This window comes from Nomascus leucogenys, chromosome 15, assembly GCF_006542625.1.
Source record: "Nomascus leucogenys isolate Asia chromosome 15, Asia_NLE_v1, whole genome shotgun sequence".
NCBI lineage: Eukaryota > Metazoa > Chordata > Mammalia > Primates > Hylobatidae > Nomascus > Nomascus leucogenys.
The window spans coordinates 24,277,858-24,297,992 of NC_044395.1; the positions used below are offsets into that span (position 1 = coordinate 24,277,858).

Here is a 20,135-nt window from a genome sequence, read left to right on the forward strand (position 1 = left end):
ATTTGCTTAAGCTTTTATATTCTGTAAGCCATGCATCCTTTAAGAGAAATGTTTTATTAGAAGGCATAATTTATAAGGGAATGAAAGCAAATTATAATCAACGGTTTGTGTTCTACCTAAATCTTATGCTTTACTCTCTCCACATTTGAAATCAAGATTTGCCTTTCGATAATCATTTGACAATGATTATTTGTTAACCTGTTTTAAAATTCATTATTTTATAGCTATATTTCTTAATTTTTTTCTACAGTCTAAAACTATAACAGTAATGAATTCAGATACAGCGAATGAAGTTATCAACATGTCATTACCAATGCTAGGGATAACTGTAAGTTATTCTGCTAGACATTCTTAATTAAAAATAAACTTTGATTATTTATGTATTTTCCTTCCATCATAAGACAGCTGATTATTAGAGATACCAAAGTCATATTTTACTCCCCAAAATATAGAAAATAAGAATGGTAAAGCTTTAATATGATTAATATATGGGTGGTGCTGTTCTCCTATTTTAAAATCTGTGTGAACTGAAAATTTTAAGATTGGACTATAATTTTAAAGTGACAATATGTATTTTATTATATATGCCATATATCTATATATACAAAAAATTTTTTGGTATAAAGTTCTTAATACAGTTTCATCCTCCTTCTCCCCTTGCTACTGGTCACAATTTGACTTTTCCCCTATGTAATTATCCTGTTATTATCCCAAGACTCAGTCAGTCTTAGGATGATGAATTCTGAAGAATTTGCTCTATAGTAGAATTTTTACATAAAACCATATTGGCTGGCTATAAGTCCTAGGGATGATATGGCTAATACCTCTGATAAATTGGTAAATAAAAAGACAAGCTTTGAATTAGATCATGGATTTGGAGAGCTTTAGTGTGCACACCACATTCTTCCCTGTTTTACTTTTAGCTTTGTACCTTTCTGTTTTCTGTGTTAGAGGTGAATTTTTGAGAATTTTAGGAGTGGAGAAGATTAGAACATTTTAGGATGAGGTAGAGGAAAGAGAACTGGAAGACTGTCCTCATCACCTTCCTACCAGTTGTATAAACACCACACAATGAGTACTTTCATTAAAGGGAATGACTTTCAAAAGGATGATAACTAAAGGAAGCACTTAAAAACACTATTCCTTGAGTGAGATTCTCTGTAAATATGAAAGTACACTGTATATAAGCAAATCTAAATACAATTAATAATACTGTGGAATACTATGGCATGTCTTAAATATGTGTCACGTTACATCATTCAAGGAGCACTGTTTCCAGAGCAATTCATGACACATATTTAAGACATGCCATAGTATTATTAATTGTGTTTAGATTTGCTTATACGCAGTACTGTAGTTAAGCCCTTTAGAACTCAGGACAACCAGAATTTGGGATAATCTGATAATTAGTTAAATTTAATAATATAAATTTGATTACATTTTAAATATATGCACTGGGTAAAGTAGGCACCTCCATTAATTTCTAAGCTATATGAGTATACTTTGGAAGAAAGTAGATAGTTTTAGAGGTATGTAGAGGAACTACTGACATGATTCATTCTCTTATCTATGCTTTTCCTTTGGATAAAATTATTAATCTCAGACCAAAAAAAACTGTTAATTTAATTAGGAATTGAGACTATTTGGTTATACCAGTGTTAAGGGATTATTATTACAGTGTTTTCAGACAATATATAAAAAGAAAGTATTTTTATTAGATTGGCCTTCCTATTTACAATAAATTTTTTGACTAGGAGGGATGGGACAGGGAGGAAGTAACAGATAAACTGAGTATGGGGGGTGGAATGGTTTTTATGGTATTATAAGGGCAGGGCCATGATTTTTTCTCAGAAGCTAAAGGCAAGGATATCAAATATTGCCAACAGGCTTACCTGTTCTAGCTTCATTTAAAACATTTCTGTTTTATCCCTCCTAGAGGATTCAGCAAAATCTGTATAATTTAGTATCATTTCTTTCAAGTGGGATTTATAATGTTGCTGGATTATAATTCTGCTAGTGAACAATTTTCTTGTTTTCTATGACTGGGCCTATTCTCTAGAACAGAATTCTTGTCCTTTCTTTCCCCAGGACTGAACTTGCCTAAACTAAAGCCAGTAGAGGTTGTGCCAATTACTTATGTCCTCAAAGCCTCTTGGTCATTCTCCTGCTCAGAAGCAGCTGAGCTAATAATCAGCCTTTGAGATATTACTTTTTAATCATAGACACAGCAGTGTTTGTGGTTTTCTGGATAATAAGGTTGTCTTTGCAGGGGCATGTTGGAGGTTAAGCCCAATAGTCTCTGAGAAGTGGAGGGACATAGCAGAAGTCAGGACTCTAAAGAAGAGATTAGCCTTTAAGAGCCAGGAAGATTGTTTTTCCTTCGTAAAGGGGCCTAGCTATGATTTTACACTCTGTAGGCTACCTATATAGTGAAGGCCTGATTCCACTGCAGTTCGTGGATCTCTAACCATCACTGATTAGGGGGCAGGAGGGAGGACACATAAGCAAAAAAAAATGTGTCCTCATTCAAGTATCAAATGTGAAAGATTTATTGTGACATTTAACTTTTATCTCTAAGGGCTCTGAGAGAGATTACCAGTTGTGGGTCAATTCTGGCAAAGAAGAGGCTCCATACCCACTCATTGGTAAGTTTTTGCAAAAGTCTAAGATAGCATTGATTGCCTTTTAATTATAATTCCAAGTGTCTCCAAGAATTGGTCATATGGTCTTAAGCTTAAATACTATTAAATATGAAATTTCATGGTGTTCATTTAATAAATATCTATCAAAGATTTACTATGTACTAGACAAATAATATCTCCTCATTCAAGCAGCTAATGGTATAGTTGGGAAGAGAAATATAAACTTTTCTCTCTGCTTTTTCATTTGACAAACAAGAGTTATCCTGCCAAACCTTTTTAAATTTTTTTCTAAGAAAGAAAGATGTGTTGGCATTTATTTTTCTCCATACATTTATTTTTCATATTCAGTTTTTTAATTTCCTGTTTCCTTACCTACTATGTGCCTCTATGGAAGACCATCTAAAATATAGCCATGCATCCTAATTCATCAGTGAGTATGTAATACCTGCTATGTACCCAGAACCTTCCTAAGCATCATGAAGAAAATCAGATTAACCCATTTAGACTCCTAAAAGTCTTTATTATCTGCTACTTCAATAACTAAATTATTTTGCTATTTCTCTAGTCAGATTTTCCAGCATTTGTCATGAGGAATTATTGATAAATATGTTACATTTTACCTTAAGTCATTAGCTAAAAAATATTTCTTGAGCAGTAATTTCATTCAGTGTGGTTAACAGAAATAGAACAATTAAAATAAAGGAAAGGATCTTTACCAGTTCTTGAGATGATGACGATGATAATTATGATGATGACAATTTCTGTTAACAATTTTAAAATGCTTGCTACCTGTCAGACATTGTGCAGAGCATATTGTATGCATTATTTCATGTAATTCTTTCATTTATCTATGAGGTCACAACTGTGTAATTCAGTGTTTCAAGTGATCTTAGTAATCTAAAACCAAACTTTTCTACAAATATATATGTCAGATTTAGAATACAGAAAGTGATCATGCACAGAGCTAAAGACAAAATTGACTGTATTTCAGGTTTTTAATGTTGTCATTTTTGTAATAGTCAATTAGCAATAAAGTTATTAAAAATCAAACACTTAAAATAATTGTTTTAATAAAATATATTAATGAAAACTATGTAGATGGTAACTTTTAGGCTTATGGCAGCCCCAGGCTTCCTGACTAGCTCTTACTGAAAAACAATGGGACATAGGACATTATTGTCCCATGATTTAGCAGCAATGCTTAATCATTATTTTAATGTGTTCTGCAAACATCAATTGTAGATTAGCTCCAGGCTATTTTGATCAATTGATTTTGTTTTATTATTGTCATAGAAGCCTTTTTCTGTCTTAATTTCTGGAAGTTGCTGTAGTACTTGATATTAATGAAACATTGACACTGTATGCCTAGACCAGCTGAAAAGGAAGAGTAAGAGTTCGCTGAGTTACATTTAGTGATAAGTCAGGAATAGAAGGGAACTTGCTCTCTGTACTTAAAAAAAAATCTACATCACAGTGGTATTTGAGGGTTACATTAAAAGGATGTAATTACTTAGAATACTAAAGAGTTAAAATCATGCTGTAGTCAGATGTCCAGGGTTTAGTTTTTATAGTCTGTACATTCCTTTTTGCATCTGTTTCTGTGTTTCTGATCCCCTGCAGTCTTCATTCTGATTATTGCCTCTGAACATCAATCTCAGAGGGCAGCAGTGAGAGGGAAGCATAAATCAAACCAGTCCCAATGCTCTTGAGTAACTAACTGTATAACTAATAAAAATTAATGAAATGTTTTTAGGCAAACATCTTGTATTAAATAATAATAATAGTGATACTTGACATATATAGATCCTTATACTTCTGTGGTAGGTAGAAAAAATATTTTAAATCATAGATTTGAGACTGAGCAAGGACATGTATTTGCTGAAAATTTATAGATCTAGTTAATGTCAAAGGAGACAGTAGAATACCTTTAATTATTCTTAGATGCACGCATTGGAAAAGTCAGCATTATGGAACTTGCAAACTGATCTGTGCATTCATTCCAAACAAGATAATCTTCAAAGATTTTTTTCTTCTTTTTCTCCCTCCTCCCCTTAAAACTACTTTGGTAGGACCACCTGCATACTGGTCTGCCAACTGTAAGAGTGTAAATGATCACTCTGTCAAACAAAGGGATTCTTTATGCCAAAAGTCCCAGGAGTAAATTGCAATACATTCCTATTTTGTAGTACACATGCTAACAGTACCAGTCAGCCTGAAGTCTACATTTAGATTTGTCTCTGTGTAGGGCATGAATATCCATATGGAATTAAAATGAGCCATCTTCGAGACACTGCACTCCTGACACCAGGATCAAAGGACTCTACCACCCCTTTCAACCTCCAAGAGCCCTTCCTTATGGAACAGCTCCCCCGAGAGATGCAGTGCCAGTTCATCCTGAAGCCCAGCCGCCTGGCTGCAGCCCAGCAACTGAGTGGTGAGTTGCTTCTAGCAAAAGTTTTCATTCCTGAACATAAATTTGGTACAAAGGCAAAGACTCAAACCTCCCGCCAGATGAGGTGTTTTTTCTTGGAATTTGCTAAGTATTTTGAAAAAGAAAGATGGACTTTTAGAAGAAGATGGTTTTATAAATCAGCAATAGGCATGATTGACTAAGAATCAGCAGCAATACAGTCTGTTCCTTTTTTCTTCACCATTCTTTCCCCTTTAACCTTATTCCTACTGCAGAGTCAAAGGCACTAAGGAGTGCTGCAGGTGCTTCAATGCCTTCTTTGTACTGTAATACACTCCAACTGTGTGTTCTCTCTAAATGGTTGCATTATAAAAAGGAGCCTGTCAGTGATGGGTGTCAGAAGATTGTGATGCCCTACCTGGATTCTTGGTGCTGATAAGTATGTGAAGACTAAGATGATTTCTACAGAAGTCTCTCCTTAGCCCACTAATCTAATATGAATTCCCTGTGAACATAGCAGTCTCTTACCCACCCCACAATAAAGACTCTGAAATGATAAAAGTGATGTTCAATATAAGAGAACTGTAATTTACCCTAACCCAAGTTTGAGCTTTAAGCTCTGTCTGAAAAGAAGATTGTATAAGCAACAGAAGGAAATTGATACCAAAAAGTATGAGTGAGATAGTAGAAAATTGATTGTGAATTTCTATAGCTACCTTTGTCAATGTGAACCAACTGGGAGACCCATGGATTCGCATTTTGCAAAGGACCAAACTTGGACCCCAGGCATAATAAGTTTAAAGGGATGGCATAGACCTTGAGAGATCACTGAGGCTACCTTCCTGCCACTTGACAGATTATTGGCATCGTCTGAGTGCCAGGGGAAAATCTGAAATTCTTCATCTGTATGTGATTCAGCTGGTATAGCATTAATGAAAAATTAGCTCATACTGTTTTTATCTTCATTGCAGAACAACCCTACTTTAAGAAACATTTGTATGTAGCTATCTAAACTTAGAAAAAACAAATTAAATCAGCACTCATTGTAAAGTTTTTTTTTTTGCCTTAAGTGTTAATACACTCCAAGATTGTTTTAAACAGAACCTCCTCTAATGCATTTGAAGTTAATTTCTAATTTATATTTCATACTAAAACATATAGTTTCTGAAATAACTACATCAAGAAATTGTAACAGCATTGTGAAACTTATTTTCCTGTTCGCCCCTTTGATTCAAGATTTTGACATTTTATTGGACAAAAGAGTTGTAACCACCATCTGTTTTCTTCAGCCAGCCTTTGTTCATTCTATTTTTCATCTCTGGAAGCCCAGACTCCTTCTGCTTCTTTCAAACTTACTAAACTCTACCACTTTCTCCATCTGTTAGTCCCCCTGTCCATCTTTACTTTCCTCCTTATGCAACTTAAATTCCATGGTTATCATGATCATCCCTGTCTAGCAGAAAACTTCTGTTTCTTTGACCCTCTTTTCTACATTCCTATACACCTCCTAAAATCTCATCTCTAGATGAACTCTGTGCCCTGTTGGAAGAAATCATATAGCATCAAGGCTACTTGGTATCATTAATGACCAACCTTAATGGGTATTTCATACTGGGTGAGTAGTCTTAACTTTGTTTCTGTGCAGCATTCTCCAACTACTTGAGTCAACTGTCTTATATAAATTTCCACCCTCATGTACATCCAGCCTGTCACTTTCTGTTGATAACCTAGCCTCAAACTTTATACTTTACCGAAGTCATCGGTAAATCAGTAGATCAGTCATCAGGGACTCCCTCATCCTACCAACGTCAGATATACAAATTTACCTTGAATTTGTTAACAGTCATCTCTCTATAATAGTAAATTGAGGTTTTGGACTCTAAAATTTTTCACTCACCTTGGGTAATTTGGAACAGGGAACACTGAGACATCATGGTCTTCCATCCACTAAAATGTGAGCTCCCTGAAGGCAGGGCTTTTGGTCTTTTTTGTTCGCTTCTATATCCCCAGTACCTGGAAAAGTGCCTGGCATATACAAATAAGTATTCAATCAATATCTATTGAATGAATGAATAATAGGTCTGTTGTTAGCTCATTAAAGATACAGAGGGTATCTTTATAACTAGGCTGAGGAGAATAATAATCTGCTACTCTTCTACCTTTGTACCTATGTTTTCCAAAACTATTTTTCTGGGTCCCTTGTCAACTTTATTTTATAATAATCAGGAATCAGGAATCCTAAGGGTTTTAACCAGTTTTGCTAATGACTTGCTCAACTAAATTGCAGGCATCCTCTGCTTAGTTTCTCTCTATTGGAAGTGAGGCTAGATGATTCCAGCTGTAAATGATTCATGGTAAATGGGATTAGGGATGGAATAACTATAGACCAGTGATGCCAAGGGCCAGCTGAGAGCATCAGAATCGCCTGTGTAAAAAATTATAGGTGAACCACTAATGTTGTTTCTTTTTAAATACAAAAGAATTTGATGAACAACTGCTTTAGAAACCAGTGATTTAGATCAGGGGTCAGCAAACTTGTCCTGTAAGGGGCCAGATAGTAAAATTTTGCAGGTCAGTATCACAAATCAAGGATATTATGTAAGTGTTATATAACAGGAGAAAAAACAAATTTCCACCAAATTTTATTGATAGAATTCAAAATATAACAACAATTGAATACAATTTTATGTGATACAAATCTAATGAGTGAGAAGTGAATTCTTTTGGAGGGATAACATTTCACTTAGTTGGAATTTAAAGTTAGTGATCTAGCCATCAAAATTGAGTACAAACATTCTGATCTATAATAAAATTTTTATATTTCATCTTTGAAAACATATTTTCTCACATAGGTACTGCCAAATACTGATATCATCCTACAAGCATCTAATTTCAGTTGAGCATATGTCTCTTTGATATGGCATTTGTAGAATTTTGTTAGAGTCTTCTCTTGATATTTGCCTTTTAGCATATCATTTCATTGCAGATAATCACTTTCAGTTGAAGGTTAGGTGGAAGCTCTTCAGTTGCATAGTGAAATGGATTTTGAGATATGGAAACCACCTTTGCTCTTGCATCGAGGTTGGTAAAACACTGCTCGAACTGTAGTTTGAACTCAAGAAACATATCTGCTGTACATTTGTATGTGAATCAAGATCTTGCTTCTTGTTTTAACTTTTGATGGCACAAGAAGTATATAAAGCAGCTTGATATTACTTGTAATGAAACATTCATTGTTTTGAAAATTACTACAGTAAAAACTTTGTATGTAGGCACTGTTTTGCCTCGTAATTTTAGGTTGGATTTATTATGAAACATCATCGTATCTACAGCAAAAACTAACTTTCAAAGCCATTTAGTGTCCATTAATAGAGGTTGAAGGCTGTTCTTCTCATTCATAACAAGTTCAATCTGGGCCCTGAGTTCAAAATATCACTATGAAACTTTAGCAGTGCTGAGCCATTGAGATGCTGTGTGATAGCATAATGCAGGCTAACATTTAGGCTCTATTTTTAACAAAAATTCGCAGAACTGACAATAGTTAAGTCCATGAGAGTAAATGAAGTTCACTGTTGGCAGTACTGATCCAGTAACACTTGACAGATTTCCATGTTTTTCAGATAGTACCACTGATCAAAACAATACAATGAATAATCATAGGTATTAAACACTTCAAATTTTCACAAGCTTTCTAAATTTGTCAAATTACACCTTTTTCTGCTCCACACATTTTCATTACCATGAAATATAACACAGCAGATTCCACTTCAGGTTGTACTGAATTATTGTTTCCTCAAATGCTTTGAAAATATTCTTACCCATAGTTATTCTATGCAGACTATTCAAGGTTAATTCTTCAGTCACTTCAAACTCAGCATTGACTTCTTGACTAAACAACTTAGTGGTATTGGTAACATTTGTCACCTCATCAAGAACCAAGGAAAGTCACTTGCCTTGTTTTTTAGTTTACTATTGATATTACTCCTAATGCCCTCAACTATTCAATCATCTATTCTTACTAAAAGGCTGATAATCTTAAATATAGTTTCTCTGGACCCCTTTCTTAATCTACTGCAAGCACACAGCTTTAATCAGTTCACCATTGGTAAATGGGTAAATGGCTTTCCTTGGTTGGCTAACAAATGAGCCACTCAGAAACTTAAATTTTATTGTAGCCTCATTTTTATTTTTGTGAGGGAATTCTGCAGTAATGATATATTTCATTTTAAATATTATTTTTCTGATCCATTGCTTTCTTATGAGTTGGGAGCATTGTGATTAACCATTGGTCTGTTAACCATTGACATATATTATATTCTGTAACCACAGCTGTTACTTCATTGCACAGTAAACATAATACTTTGCCATTAGTTCCATAACAAAGATACCTGCATTTCACTTTGCCTTAAAAATTTAACATTAGAAGAAGTCCACTTTTCTTTTATTGTTTTTACATGATAAGTAATAAAAAAAAAAAAAGATGTTGTGGTATCCTGATACATGTGGCACTTGAAACAGTCAAGATGTAACAGGGTCACTGCAATTTGTAGTGCCCTGAGCAGCAGTGCAAAGTAATGAGCGCACCACATAGCATCTCTGTCACAGCTACTTAACTCTGCTATTGAGTGTGAAGTGAAAGCAGCCATAGACATTACGTGAATGAGTGTGGTCATGTTCCAGTAAAACTATTCTAGACAGTAAAATTTGATTTTTTTTTTTTTGAGACGAAGTCTCATTCTTGTCGCCCAGGCTGGAGTACAATGGCACAATCTCGGCTCGCTGCAACCTCCACCTCCCGGGTTCAAGCGATTCTCCTATATCAGCCTCCCAAGTAGCTGGGATTACAGGCACCTGCCACCAAATACAAAAATCAGTATTTATTGTATTTTTAGTAGAGATGGGGTTTCACCATGTTGGCCAGACTGGTCTCGAACTCCTGACCTCAGGCGATCCACCCGCCTCGGCCTCCCAAAGTGCTGGGATTACAGGCATGAACCACCACGACTGGCCTAAAGTTTAAATTCCGTATAATTTTTATGTGTTACTACATATTATTCTTTTGAATTTTTTTCAACTTTTTAAAAATATAAAAGCCATTCTTAGCTCACAAGTTATCCAAAGGGAGGTGGCAAGCCAGATTTAGTCCAGGAAGCATAGTTGGTGCCCTCTGATTGAATGATTAAAATATGCATAATTAAAAACATGCCAGCTAAAGACTCTATATTCTACCAGATTTTATAACAGAGCTCACACAAGTAACAGAGCCATCTTATTCGACTTGTCTTCATTCCTTTGCCTGTTACATCTTTGTCATGTTCTAATTTGAGCAAGAGTTACTTCATGCTCCCTTGTTCACATACGTACCAGCTATTAACCTGACTTCTAATGGGGAAAAATGAGCTAATACTTCTTTTTTGGCACATAATATAAACATAGAATTTTGCCTTATTTACCAAGTGCCAGTTGTTATAGTCAGAATCTTTCACACTTGTTTGTGGCCTGTATATTTAAAATCCACAGAATTCATAAGTTCTTAAATTGCTTAGTCCTAGGAAATGGGTATTTTGCATGGTCTCTTATGTGGAAAATCATGTCTTGTTTTCTCCCCTGGAAACAAAGGGTTAAAATCTAATGATTTCTGTTAGAATATTGTCTGAGAACAATATTTTATTTTTAAACTAAATATAAAGCTTTCTCTAATTAGCTTTCACAAAATATCCCTGTTAACTGGCATAACCATCGGTGAGCATAGTCATTGCCAATCTGTTTTTCAAATTTTTGCCTCAGTATAGAGAAGACCTCCTAGTAAATAGCCTTACACTGAAAACATAACAGCAATAGATCTTTCAGAAGGCCACCTCTGAGACTTAGATCTGTAACTTGTCTTTGGAATGTTTGATCCCCAGTGGGAAAGCTCTAGTGTTAATTGTGGAGGTTCAAGATACCGACATTCAAAGTTCTGACCTCAAGGCCCAACTCACATGTTACTGTTACAGGTTACTGTTATATGTTACTGTTACAACACCTTGGGGTTGTCACATTTCTGGCCAGAAATCTCTGTGGATAGTGACGCATTTGCCCAAGATTTTCTCAGGCCACTGGGTTTATTCCACCCACTCGGCCTTGCAGGCAGCACTTGGCTCTTACTACTGGCCTGGATCCTATGTCTGCCAGAGGCAAGTCAGGTGTGGAGTGGTGAGGGGTGCGTGAGTGAGCATGGGGCCTGGCCACTGCACACAGACATACCAGCTGCTGCAGCAGAGCAGACAGCTTCACGTGCCTGCATGGGTGCTGGCTGTCTGCAAGGCTGCAGCCAGACCAGGCACACCACCAGCAGCTTCCATGACTGGAACTAGGGAACACAGTTGTGCCCAGAAGCTTGGAGATGCCAGGAACTGTGGGGACCCAAAGTGGGAGTCACAGCCCTGCTCAGGGAGCTCCTAGGTCTGGGCTTCCCAAAGGGCCACAGCTCTTATCTTCTTCTCTTCACCCACAATGTGGTGAGCAAGGGGCATGTTTCAGCCCTGTTTGTGTTACCACTCTTTCAGCCTTGCCATTCAGCTGGTCCCAAGTTCTCATCCTGTGACCAGGAAGAATGAGGTACACAGACAAGTGAAGGGTTAGCAAGATGAAGAGGAGCTTTATTGAGCAATGTAACAGCTTAGAGGATATCCACAGTGGGCAGCTCCTTTCTGCAGCCAGGGTGCCCCGTCAAGTGTTCAGCTCCTAGCAAAGAGGTTAGCTCTTCTCTGCAGGCAGGTCATCCCATCAGATGTGCAACTCCTAGCAGAGAGGGTAGCTTCTCCCTGTAGTTGGTTGTTTCATCATCTGTGCAGCTTTCAGAGAGGAGGCCCTGGAGTGGGTAGCTCCTCTCTGCAGGCCGGTCATCCTCACGTCTGCAGCTTTCAGCAGAAAGGAGGCCCTGGAGTGAGTAGTCCTCTCTGCAGCTGGTTGTCAGGACATCTGCTCAGCTCTGGCTGAGCCTAGGGGTCTTATGGGCCTCAGAGGGGAGGAAGAGCATGCTTATTTGTCCATGGGCAGACCCAGAAAAAGCACCACAAGTTCCCACTCCAGTTCACAGGACTGGCAGCCCAGCCCCCAGCTTTCAGGCCCTCCCTGGCCTGAAAGTAGGCCTCACCAGGGACTCACCCCCTTCTGCCCAGGAACCTTTCTGCCTCCTGCTGCTGTTCACGGTGCCCAGGCTATAGGTGCAGGGGGCACCTGCAGGCCAGCACTGAGCTGCCTCAGCCCCTGATCGGCTTCCCTCCTATGCTTGTTGGCACCCAAAGTCCAGAGCAGGCCAAGGCACCAGGGGGCTGGCATGTCAGCACTGCCCCAAGTGTTTGCACAACCTGGCTGGGCTGCAATAGCACTTGGACTCACCCAACTTTGCACCATGATCAGAGCAGGTGCCGACAGCAGGGAGAAGCCAGGCAATGGTAGCAGGCACTTCTGAGCCTGCGAGGGCAAGGGTGGCCTTAAGGGCCCCCGAGAGTACAGAAATGCCTATGTCTATAGCTGGTTTGGTTGGCTACAGCTGTGTTGGGGAATGGGGCTTTGCATGTTCTGTGGAGCAAGAGGCCTGGGTCTGCAGCCATGACTTGGGTGACTGGAGCTACACCTGGGAGGGTGAGGCTCCTACCTGTCCCCACACAAGAGCACAGGGAGGCCTGGTCTATAGCCATGACTTGGGCAGCTGCAGCTCCTGGGAGGGCAAGGCTCCTACCTGCTCTGTGGAGCAGGAAGCTCAGGCATGCAACCACAACTTAGGTGGCTGCACCTCCACCCGGGAGGGCAGGGTTCCCACCTGCTCCCAGGTCCTGAGAGCCCAGGGATGCCAGGGTCCACAGCCATGGCTTGGATGTCTGCAATGGCACCCAGGGACCTCCCACCCCAACTCAGAAGGGGCAGGGCTCCCGCTTGTCCCCAGCCCCTGCCAGCTCCGTGAATCCTGCAGCCCTGGCCACACTTCCCTGCTACAGCCAGTGCGATGGCAGCAGCCACTCCAGACAGCCTCCTGCTGCCATCATTACTTCTAGGAAATCTTTGTTCCTTCAGGCAGGTAGCACTTTATACATATCTCTAGTGTAACACATTAAAAAATCACATTATCTGTTTATATAATCTACTTGTCTCTTTAGACAATGACCTTAAGACCTGGGAACTCATCCAGGGCTTAGTCTAGTGTATAGAACAGAGTAGAAATTAAACAAAAGATTGAATAGCTTACTCAACCCTAGTATGGAAAAACTTGAGTGGAATGGAAGAGTTCCGGAATTAAATGGAATCTTTGTGAGTGTAGTCTGAAGTAGTTCTTGGAGTTCCAGTCTGTCCTGAACTCCCAGCTCTATGCCCAAAGTAGGTTCACTTTCCACACCTGCTTCAGACCTAGGACTGAACTGGAATTGAACTTGTATGGTGGCTGGTAAAATATGGGATACATCTTTTTTTCTGTTTACCCTGTATTCATCTCTGTGTTTTCTACTGTAGGGAAAAAAAAAAAAAAAAAAAAAAAAAAGATGGGGATATTCTTAATTTGGGGAGTTACATGTCCAGAGTAGAATTTTTAACATTTTTTGTTGTTATGATGATTATTATATAAACACAAAGTTTTAAGAACTGTAATTTTTAACATTCAGTTATTTAAGCATGTAAACACACTAACTTGAATCTTGCCAGGGACATTTAGGAAAGCTAGATTTACTTGAATTTAGTTTGCTTTACATTTACGTCCCTCATTTTTTATAGCAATAGCACGTTTTTTCATTAGCCTTTGTGACATTTAGAAAGCAAGATCTGTGCATTAAAAGCTCTGTAAGAAAGTAAACTTTAATGAAATTTTTTTATCTCAGTCCCAGAGGAATCCTGAACACTCAGGTTGAATGTCGTGTGTACATATAGCAAAAGGCATGGTTACAGCTGAAAGTATTTATGATAAAGTAAAGGACTCAATTTCTACTTTATCCTCTGTCAACACTCATAGGGTAGCTGAGTATATAACTTTTTGATAGAGCATTCTTCTTAAATGTGTGAAAGCTAAAAAATCAAATAAGTTTTTATTTTGATTGTTTTAGAAATAATAAAATCAGGGCTGGGTGCAGTGGCTTACGCCTTTAATCCCAGCACTTTGGGAGGCCGAGGCAACGGCTTGCTTGAGCCCAGGGGTTTGAGACTAGCCTGGGCAAACATAGTGAGACCTCATCTCTAAAAAAAAAATAAATAAAAATCAAGTAAATGTGAGCAAACCAAGACTGAGCACAAGTACTCAACAGATATATTCACATATATATTAAACACATATTTGCATAGATTGACCTTGCTAGACATACAGGAACCCCTTCGTGGACTTCAGAAAAGGTTTAGTTTCCTTTTCCGTTTTTGTTTTGTATTTTAAATAATGGAGGTTGAGAATGTCAGAGCAGGAAGAAACTGCTTTAGTTAAGTGGAGTATTCGTATTCCTTCATATCTGGATACCTGCCGAAGGCTGTGAAACCACATGGAGAGTAGGTGCAGAGAGGTTGTCCTCTTTGTGGGGAGGAGATTGGTATCTTGACAGCATTCATCAAGATCACTGTGACTTTTGTCATTGACAAAAAGTAGTACTTTTCATAGATTATCCTATACAATCCTTTCAATAAGCCTTTGAGGGCTAATTCATATCCTTTACATTTTAAGGTTGAGGAAAGAAAAGAGGTTGAGTAACTTGGTCCAAATAAGTGTCTGAACTGGGAGTGCAGAGAGGCTCCTGACTAGAGCCAAAGAGCTTTATATACCTGTGTGTGTACACTGATGATGCATTTGCTGTATTTCAAGGAAGTAGTGTGTAGATGATTATCTTAAGGCCATTTGGTAAAGTCTTGCTTATTTATTTATCCTCCCACAACTTGGCTTTTTAAATATTTAGTTAAGTAGGTTATTCTAAGGAAATAAAATGCTAAGGTAGCCAAACAATATAGAAGACTTCTTTGGAATTAACATGTCTGGAATGACAAGACTGCTGACTGTGTCCTCCTTGAAAAGATCAATCCTTCAGTATTTCATTATCAAGGAATGTTGGGAACATCATCTCTGCGTAAGTTTAGTGTAAGAACAGTGCCACACAGCCAGTCTAATTACCAATTATCGTGTACTTTCACTGGAGAAAATGGAGTCAAACCATGAGTGGGTACTGCCTAGGCATTATGGCTCCTCACATCTCAGTTCTGTCAACCTTAATTTCAAGCTCTTTTGAATCTGCCCCCATGATTGCAAGCTTCAGGGGTTAGCCAGAGATGTGGGCAGAATTTATACATAATATTTAGGGCTCCCACTATCAGGCTTTCTTCTTTCTGGGATCCCCCCTCACTTTCCAGCTGTGGGTACCTCTGTCTCCCTTCTCTAGTTCTTGAAGCCAGTAAGAGTACAGGTTTCTTCTCAACTTTTGGTTACCCCCATTACCCGGGGGCCTGCTCTCAGCCTAAAAGCTGTAAGATTAGAAAACTCACCCAGTGCTATGCCATTCCCTTCATCCAAGTGTCGCACTTTGACCTCTATATCTACCTTCTTTTTGCTCACTCTTTAGTGCCTTCAGCTAGGTTTATTTTGGTTGGTTTTCCAGAGTTTATAGTTATTACTTGTATGTATCTGTTGGGAAGAGGGGACAGAAAGGTCAGCCACTTTTAAAAGTGTAACCTTAAAGAGCTTTTTATGTATTAAATCATAAGCAAACCTGTTAAACTTCATATTAAAATTAGACACAAATGACACCAAAAACATTTTGGCACTATGGTATAAAACCATACCTTACTGTTGACCTTTCTTCTGCCTGTTCTTTTTCATGTTGTCTTTTTCTACTTAAATCCCTCCTCAATTTCAATAATTGTTTAATAATGATTTAGTGAGTACTTACTAGATGGAAGGCACTATGCCAGATGCTCTATCTGTTAAAATCTTGTTCATTCAAAATCCAAGCCAAATGCAAGACCCCCAAGATCACCCCCTCCCTCTTATTGACCAGATGTGATTTACTTTCCTCTGAATGCTTTTAGTACTTTGTTCCTACCTCATGACATTATATGTATTAACATACTTCCTTTTCTCCCCACCCCAACCAGTTCTTCATCCCTATTAGATTATAAACTTCATCAGTAAGGGCAAGTCTCACTCATGTTTGTGTCCATCCATGCTTCCTTAAACATACTTCAAAATCAAGAACTGAAAAGAAACATAAAAGTCTACAGTTGCAAAGAAAGGAAAAAACTTTAGGACATTAGCTTCCTGTCAGTGTTCTCAAGAGGAGAGTAGGATGTCAGATACTAAAGCATTCTTCATTTCTAAAGAACATCTTAACAGAGAAAACTCCTCTCCTCTTTCTTCTCCCCTCTTCCCTTCCTTCTTCCTTTTTCTTCCTCCTTTTCCCTTTCATCTTGTCCTTCTCCCCTTCCACCTTTATCTTTCCCTCTTCACACTTTCTTTTTTCTCAATATTTAACTATAGTCTTATTTAAACTTTTCATATGCTTAGTCTTATCTTTAAAATGGGAAAATAAATGGGTTTGTATGAAATGCTTTTTGTTTTCAGTTGTAACAGTTCAATAAGGGAGTCTTTCATCTTTGAAAATGTAGTGCCAAAACTCAAGTAAACAGACCAGTGATGTCCAAAAACTGGATAGGAGAAGAACCCAAACATTTGATTCTTCCTTCATTGATTTGTCTTTCATTTATAAGATATCATAATGAAATTTTATAAGTTGAATTGTCGATGACAAAAGCCATCTATTAGCATCTTTTTCTCTTTGAGCCACAGCAACAAACATACCATAAAATGGAAATTATAGAAATAAGATTAAGTGAATGAAACTCATTTTTCTAATAAGCTCACTTCTTCCGTAGATTCAGGTCATAAGACATTTAAAAGGAGAAGATCTATCATAAACTGGGCCTTCTGGCGAGGTTCTAGCACTCACCTGGACAACCTGCCCACATCGCCAACATCACCTATGCCAGGACAGCTCTTTGGAATTTCTCTGCCAAATATTTGTGAGAACGACAATCTGCCCAAACCTGTCATGGTAAGGCTCATTTTGGTCTGTAAACTGATGGGAAAGCGTGTTTGGGAAAGGAGAGCTCTGCGAGGTAAATCTGTCCCCAAATGGAAAAATTATAGACACCACTGTCTTTGGCTAAGAATCTTCATTATTATTCCTCCAAATAACAAAATCTGATTTAGCTACTGTGAAATCAGAAGGAAGACATAATAGGAAGAGATAACCTAGGAAAGAGCCACGTAAGCTTGCTCAGATAAAGCAGAATTTGCCCTACAGACAGAGAATTCACATTATTCCTCACAAATCCTTTCTTGAACGTCACATTGTTCTCAAAGTCTTCTTTGATCATTGTAGCAACAGAAACTACTCAATCCTACACTTAGGTTTTTAAATCCGTTTTATTTCTATTTCAAGTGCTCATGCATAAAGATACATTCCCCAGCATTTATTTATCTTTTGTATATAGAGTGAGTCAGATGAAAGCCACTGGGTTTATATTATCTCCAGTTGATATTTTAAATAATCACTGCTAAGCAGTATTGAGTCTCCAGTATCCTTCAAGCACTATACTAGATATATGGCATTTTGTACTATATTATGCATCTATAAATGCCAGACACTTGTCTAACCACTTTATTTATTCTTCACAACAAATTTAGGGGATAGTTGTTATCATGTCATCATCCCATCCCTTTACAAATTGTTTTAAAGCCTCAGTACTGTACTCAATGTTACACAGTAACTAAGTGGCATAACTAGGTTTTGAATCCCATGGATTGCCTGTCTTCAAAACCCATTCTCTTCTTACACTGTAAGGAGGACATAGTGATAGAAAGCAAAATTAGAGAACACTTAAAATTCACTCTGAGAAATTTTTAGGAATATAATGCATTATTAACTATAATCATAATGTTATATAATAGATCATGTGACCTTATTCCTCTTAACTGAAATTTTGTATCCTTTGACCAACATCTCACCAACCTCACCACCACCCCCAGCTCCTGGTAACCACCTTCCACTCTCCAAAAAGGTGACTTTAATCTTTTCCAGCCATTTATTTAGCTCCAATCCTTCAGTGCTTTTACCCTAGCACACCCTAGCCTCTGGCATCCAAAGAGGGCAAGTATACATTCCCTTATTTGTGTGTGTGAAGTGTCATTTTGTTTATTTTCCTTTGCTTCCCCATAGGATATGCTTTTCTTTCTTAATCAAAAAGGACCTCTCACCAAAGGTATCTTCAGGCAATCAGCCAATGTGAAATCCTGCAGAGAACTAAAAGAGAAATTGAATTCTGGAGTCGAAGTACACCTAGACTGCGAATCTATTTTTGTGATAGCATCTGTCTTAAAGGTAAGAAGAGTTATCCCTTTATCCACCCCATGGTGTAGCTCTAGAGAAAAAGGGTGTTTTACTTTTTCATTATGAACATTATTTCTATTTGCAAAGACCCATAATACATTTATTAACATAATTTTTAACACTGAAAAGTATATGTTATAAAAGCATTTCACAAAGTCAACATTGGACTTTAAAAGCTACTACTGATGATATGACATATCAAATATGCTTTTTAAATGTTTTATCCCACACTAATCTCATCTTTACTTCTGCCACTCCATGTAAAAAATAAAAATTGTAAGTTTAAAAAATCCAAAAACACACGTATACCAAAACAGACATCCTACTTATGATTTCCTCACTATCTCACTACCTTCTTAATGAAGGCAGTTTTCAAATAGTTAAAGAAGTTTGCCATAATAAACATTTGCCTCACAACTGAAATAAAAAACTGCTGAGATCACTGAAAATTCCATTTATTTTCATAATCATCATGCCTTCCCTTGTCCCCTAGTGCCTTTTACTTTTTTTTTTTTTGAGACGGGGTCTCACAGCCTGTTGCCCAGGCTGGAGTGCAGTGGCATGATCGCGGCTCACTGCAACCTCCACCTCCCGGATTCAAGTGATTCTCCTGCCTCAGCCTCCCGAGTAGCTGGGATTACAAGCATGCACTACCAGGTCCAGCTAATTTTTATATTTTTAGTAGAGATGGGGTTTCACCATGTTGGCCCGGCTGGTCTCAAACTCCTGACCTCAGGTGATCCGCCTGCCTCAGCCTCCCAGAGAGCTGGGATAATAGGCGTGAGCCACCGCACCCAGCCTAATGCCTTTTACTTTAAAAGTGGAGTAGGAATGATTTCAGCATCTAAGTTTTCTTTTACTTTTACCACACTTGGCATTCTTTATGGTTCTTACACTTTACCCATTGTTACTTAAGTCACATCCATAGTTACAGAGATAGAGAGTTCTGAAATGTTTTCTGCCCCCACATTCTTGGAAATGCTTTACATTTTTGGAAACACCTACAGTCAAAATGAGCTTTAAGCAGAGCTTTTGACCTTAGCGCAGTATCTTCTGCAGACCTGTGTCAGGCTCCCACCTCCCAAAGGATTGGAATGCACCAGAGGTAGGGGTCAAGACAAGGCCCCAGCCTGTATCTCAGGCTGAAACGTGAAAACCAAGTAAAGGAAAATATAGTGAAGAAGATTTTTGCATACCCCTACTCCAGCTGAGTGCCCATAATGTTACTTCATGACTTTATATACAATCAGATGTTTCTGGATAAATAAGCCATATCTGCTCTTAAACCCTGCAATAGATTTTTGCAATTAAATATCATGCAAGAGAACTGGAGGGTTGAAGCTAAGGTCATCTCATCTGTTTTGCACAGGGTTTATGATTACTCTTCAGTCCTGGAACACAATAAAAATATGTATATGTAAAATACAAATATACATATGTAAAAATATGTAGCCAGATATATATGCCAAGGCTTTTTATGCATGATAAATTTTTCTTTTTTATATATATCTCTTAGTTTACAAAAGTAAAGCTTGTGTTTTTTTGTTTTTGTTTTTCGTGTTTTTGAGTCAGAGTCTTGCTCTGTCGCCCAGGCTGGAGTGCAGTGGTGCGATCTCGGTTCACTGCAAGCTCCGCCTCCCAGGTTCATGCCATTCTCCTGCCTCAGCCTCCCGTGTAGCTGGGACTACAGGCGCC

At 38.1% G+C, this 20,135-nt stretch overlaps 1 protein-coding gene across 3 annotated transcripts in view; it reads left to right on the forward strand.

Moving 5' to 3' along the window:
- Positions 1-20,135, forward strand: part of ARHGAP20 (Rho GTPase activating protein 20) — a 131,564-nt gene that overhangs the window by 93,737 nt on the left and 17,692 nt on the right. For all 3 annotated transcript variants that reach the window (XM_004090569.3, XM_003253110.3, XM_030829348.1), the window contains 5 exons: positions 251-328; positions 2,579-2,645; positions 4,888-5,076; positions 16,924-17,102; positions 18,270-18,431. In XM_004090569.3, the coding sequence (XP_004090617.2) occupies positions 251-328; positions 2,579-2,645; positions 4,888-5,076; positions 16,924-17,102; positions 18,270-18,431 (675 nt within the window). The remainder of the gene's footprint in view (positions 1-250; positions 329-2,578; positions 2,646-4,887; positions 5,077-16,923; positions 17,103-18,269; positions 18,432-20,135) is intronic.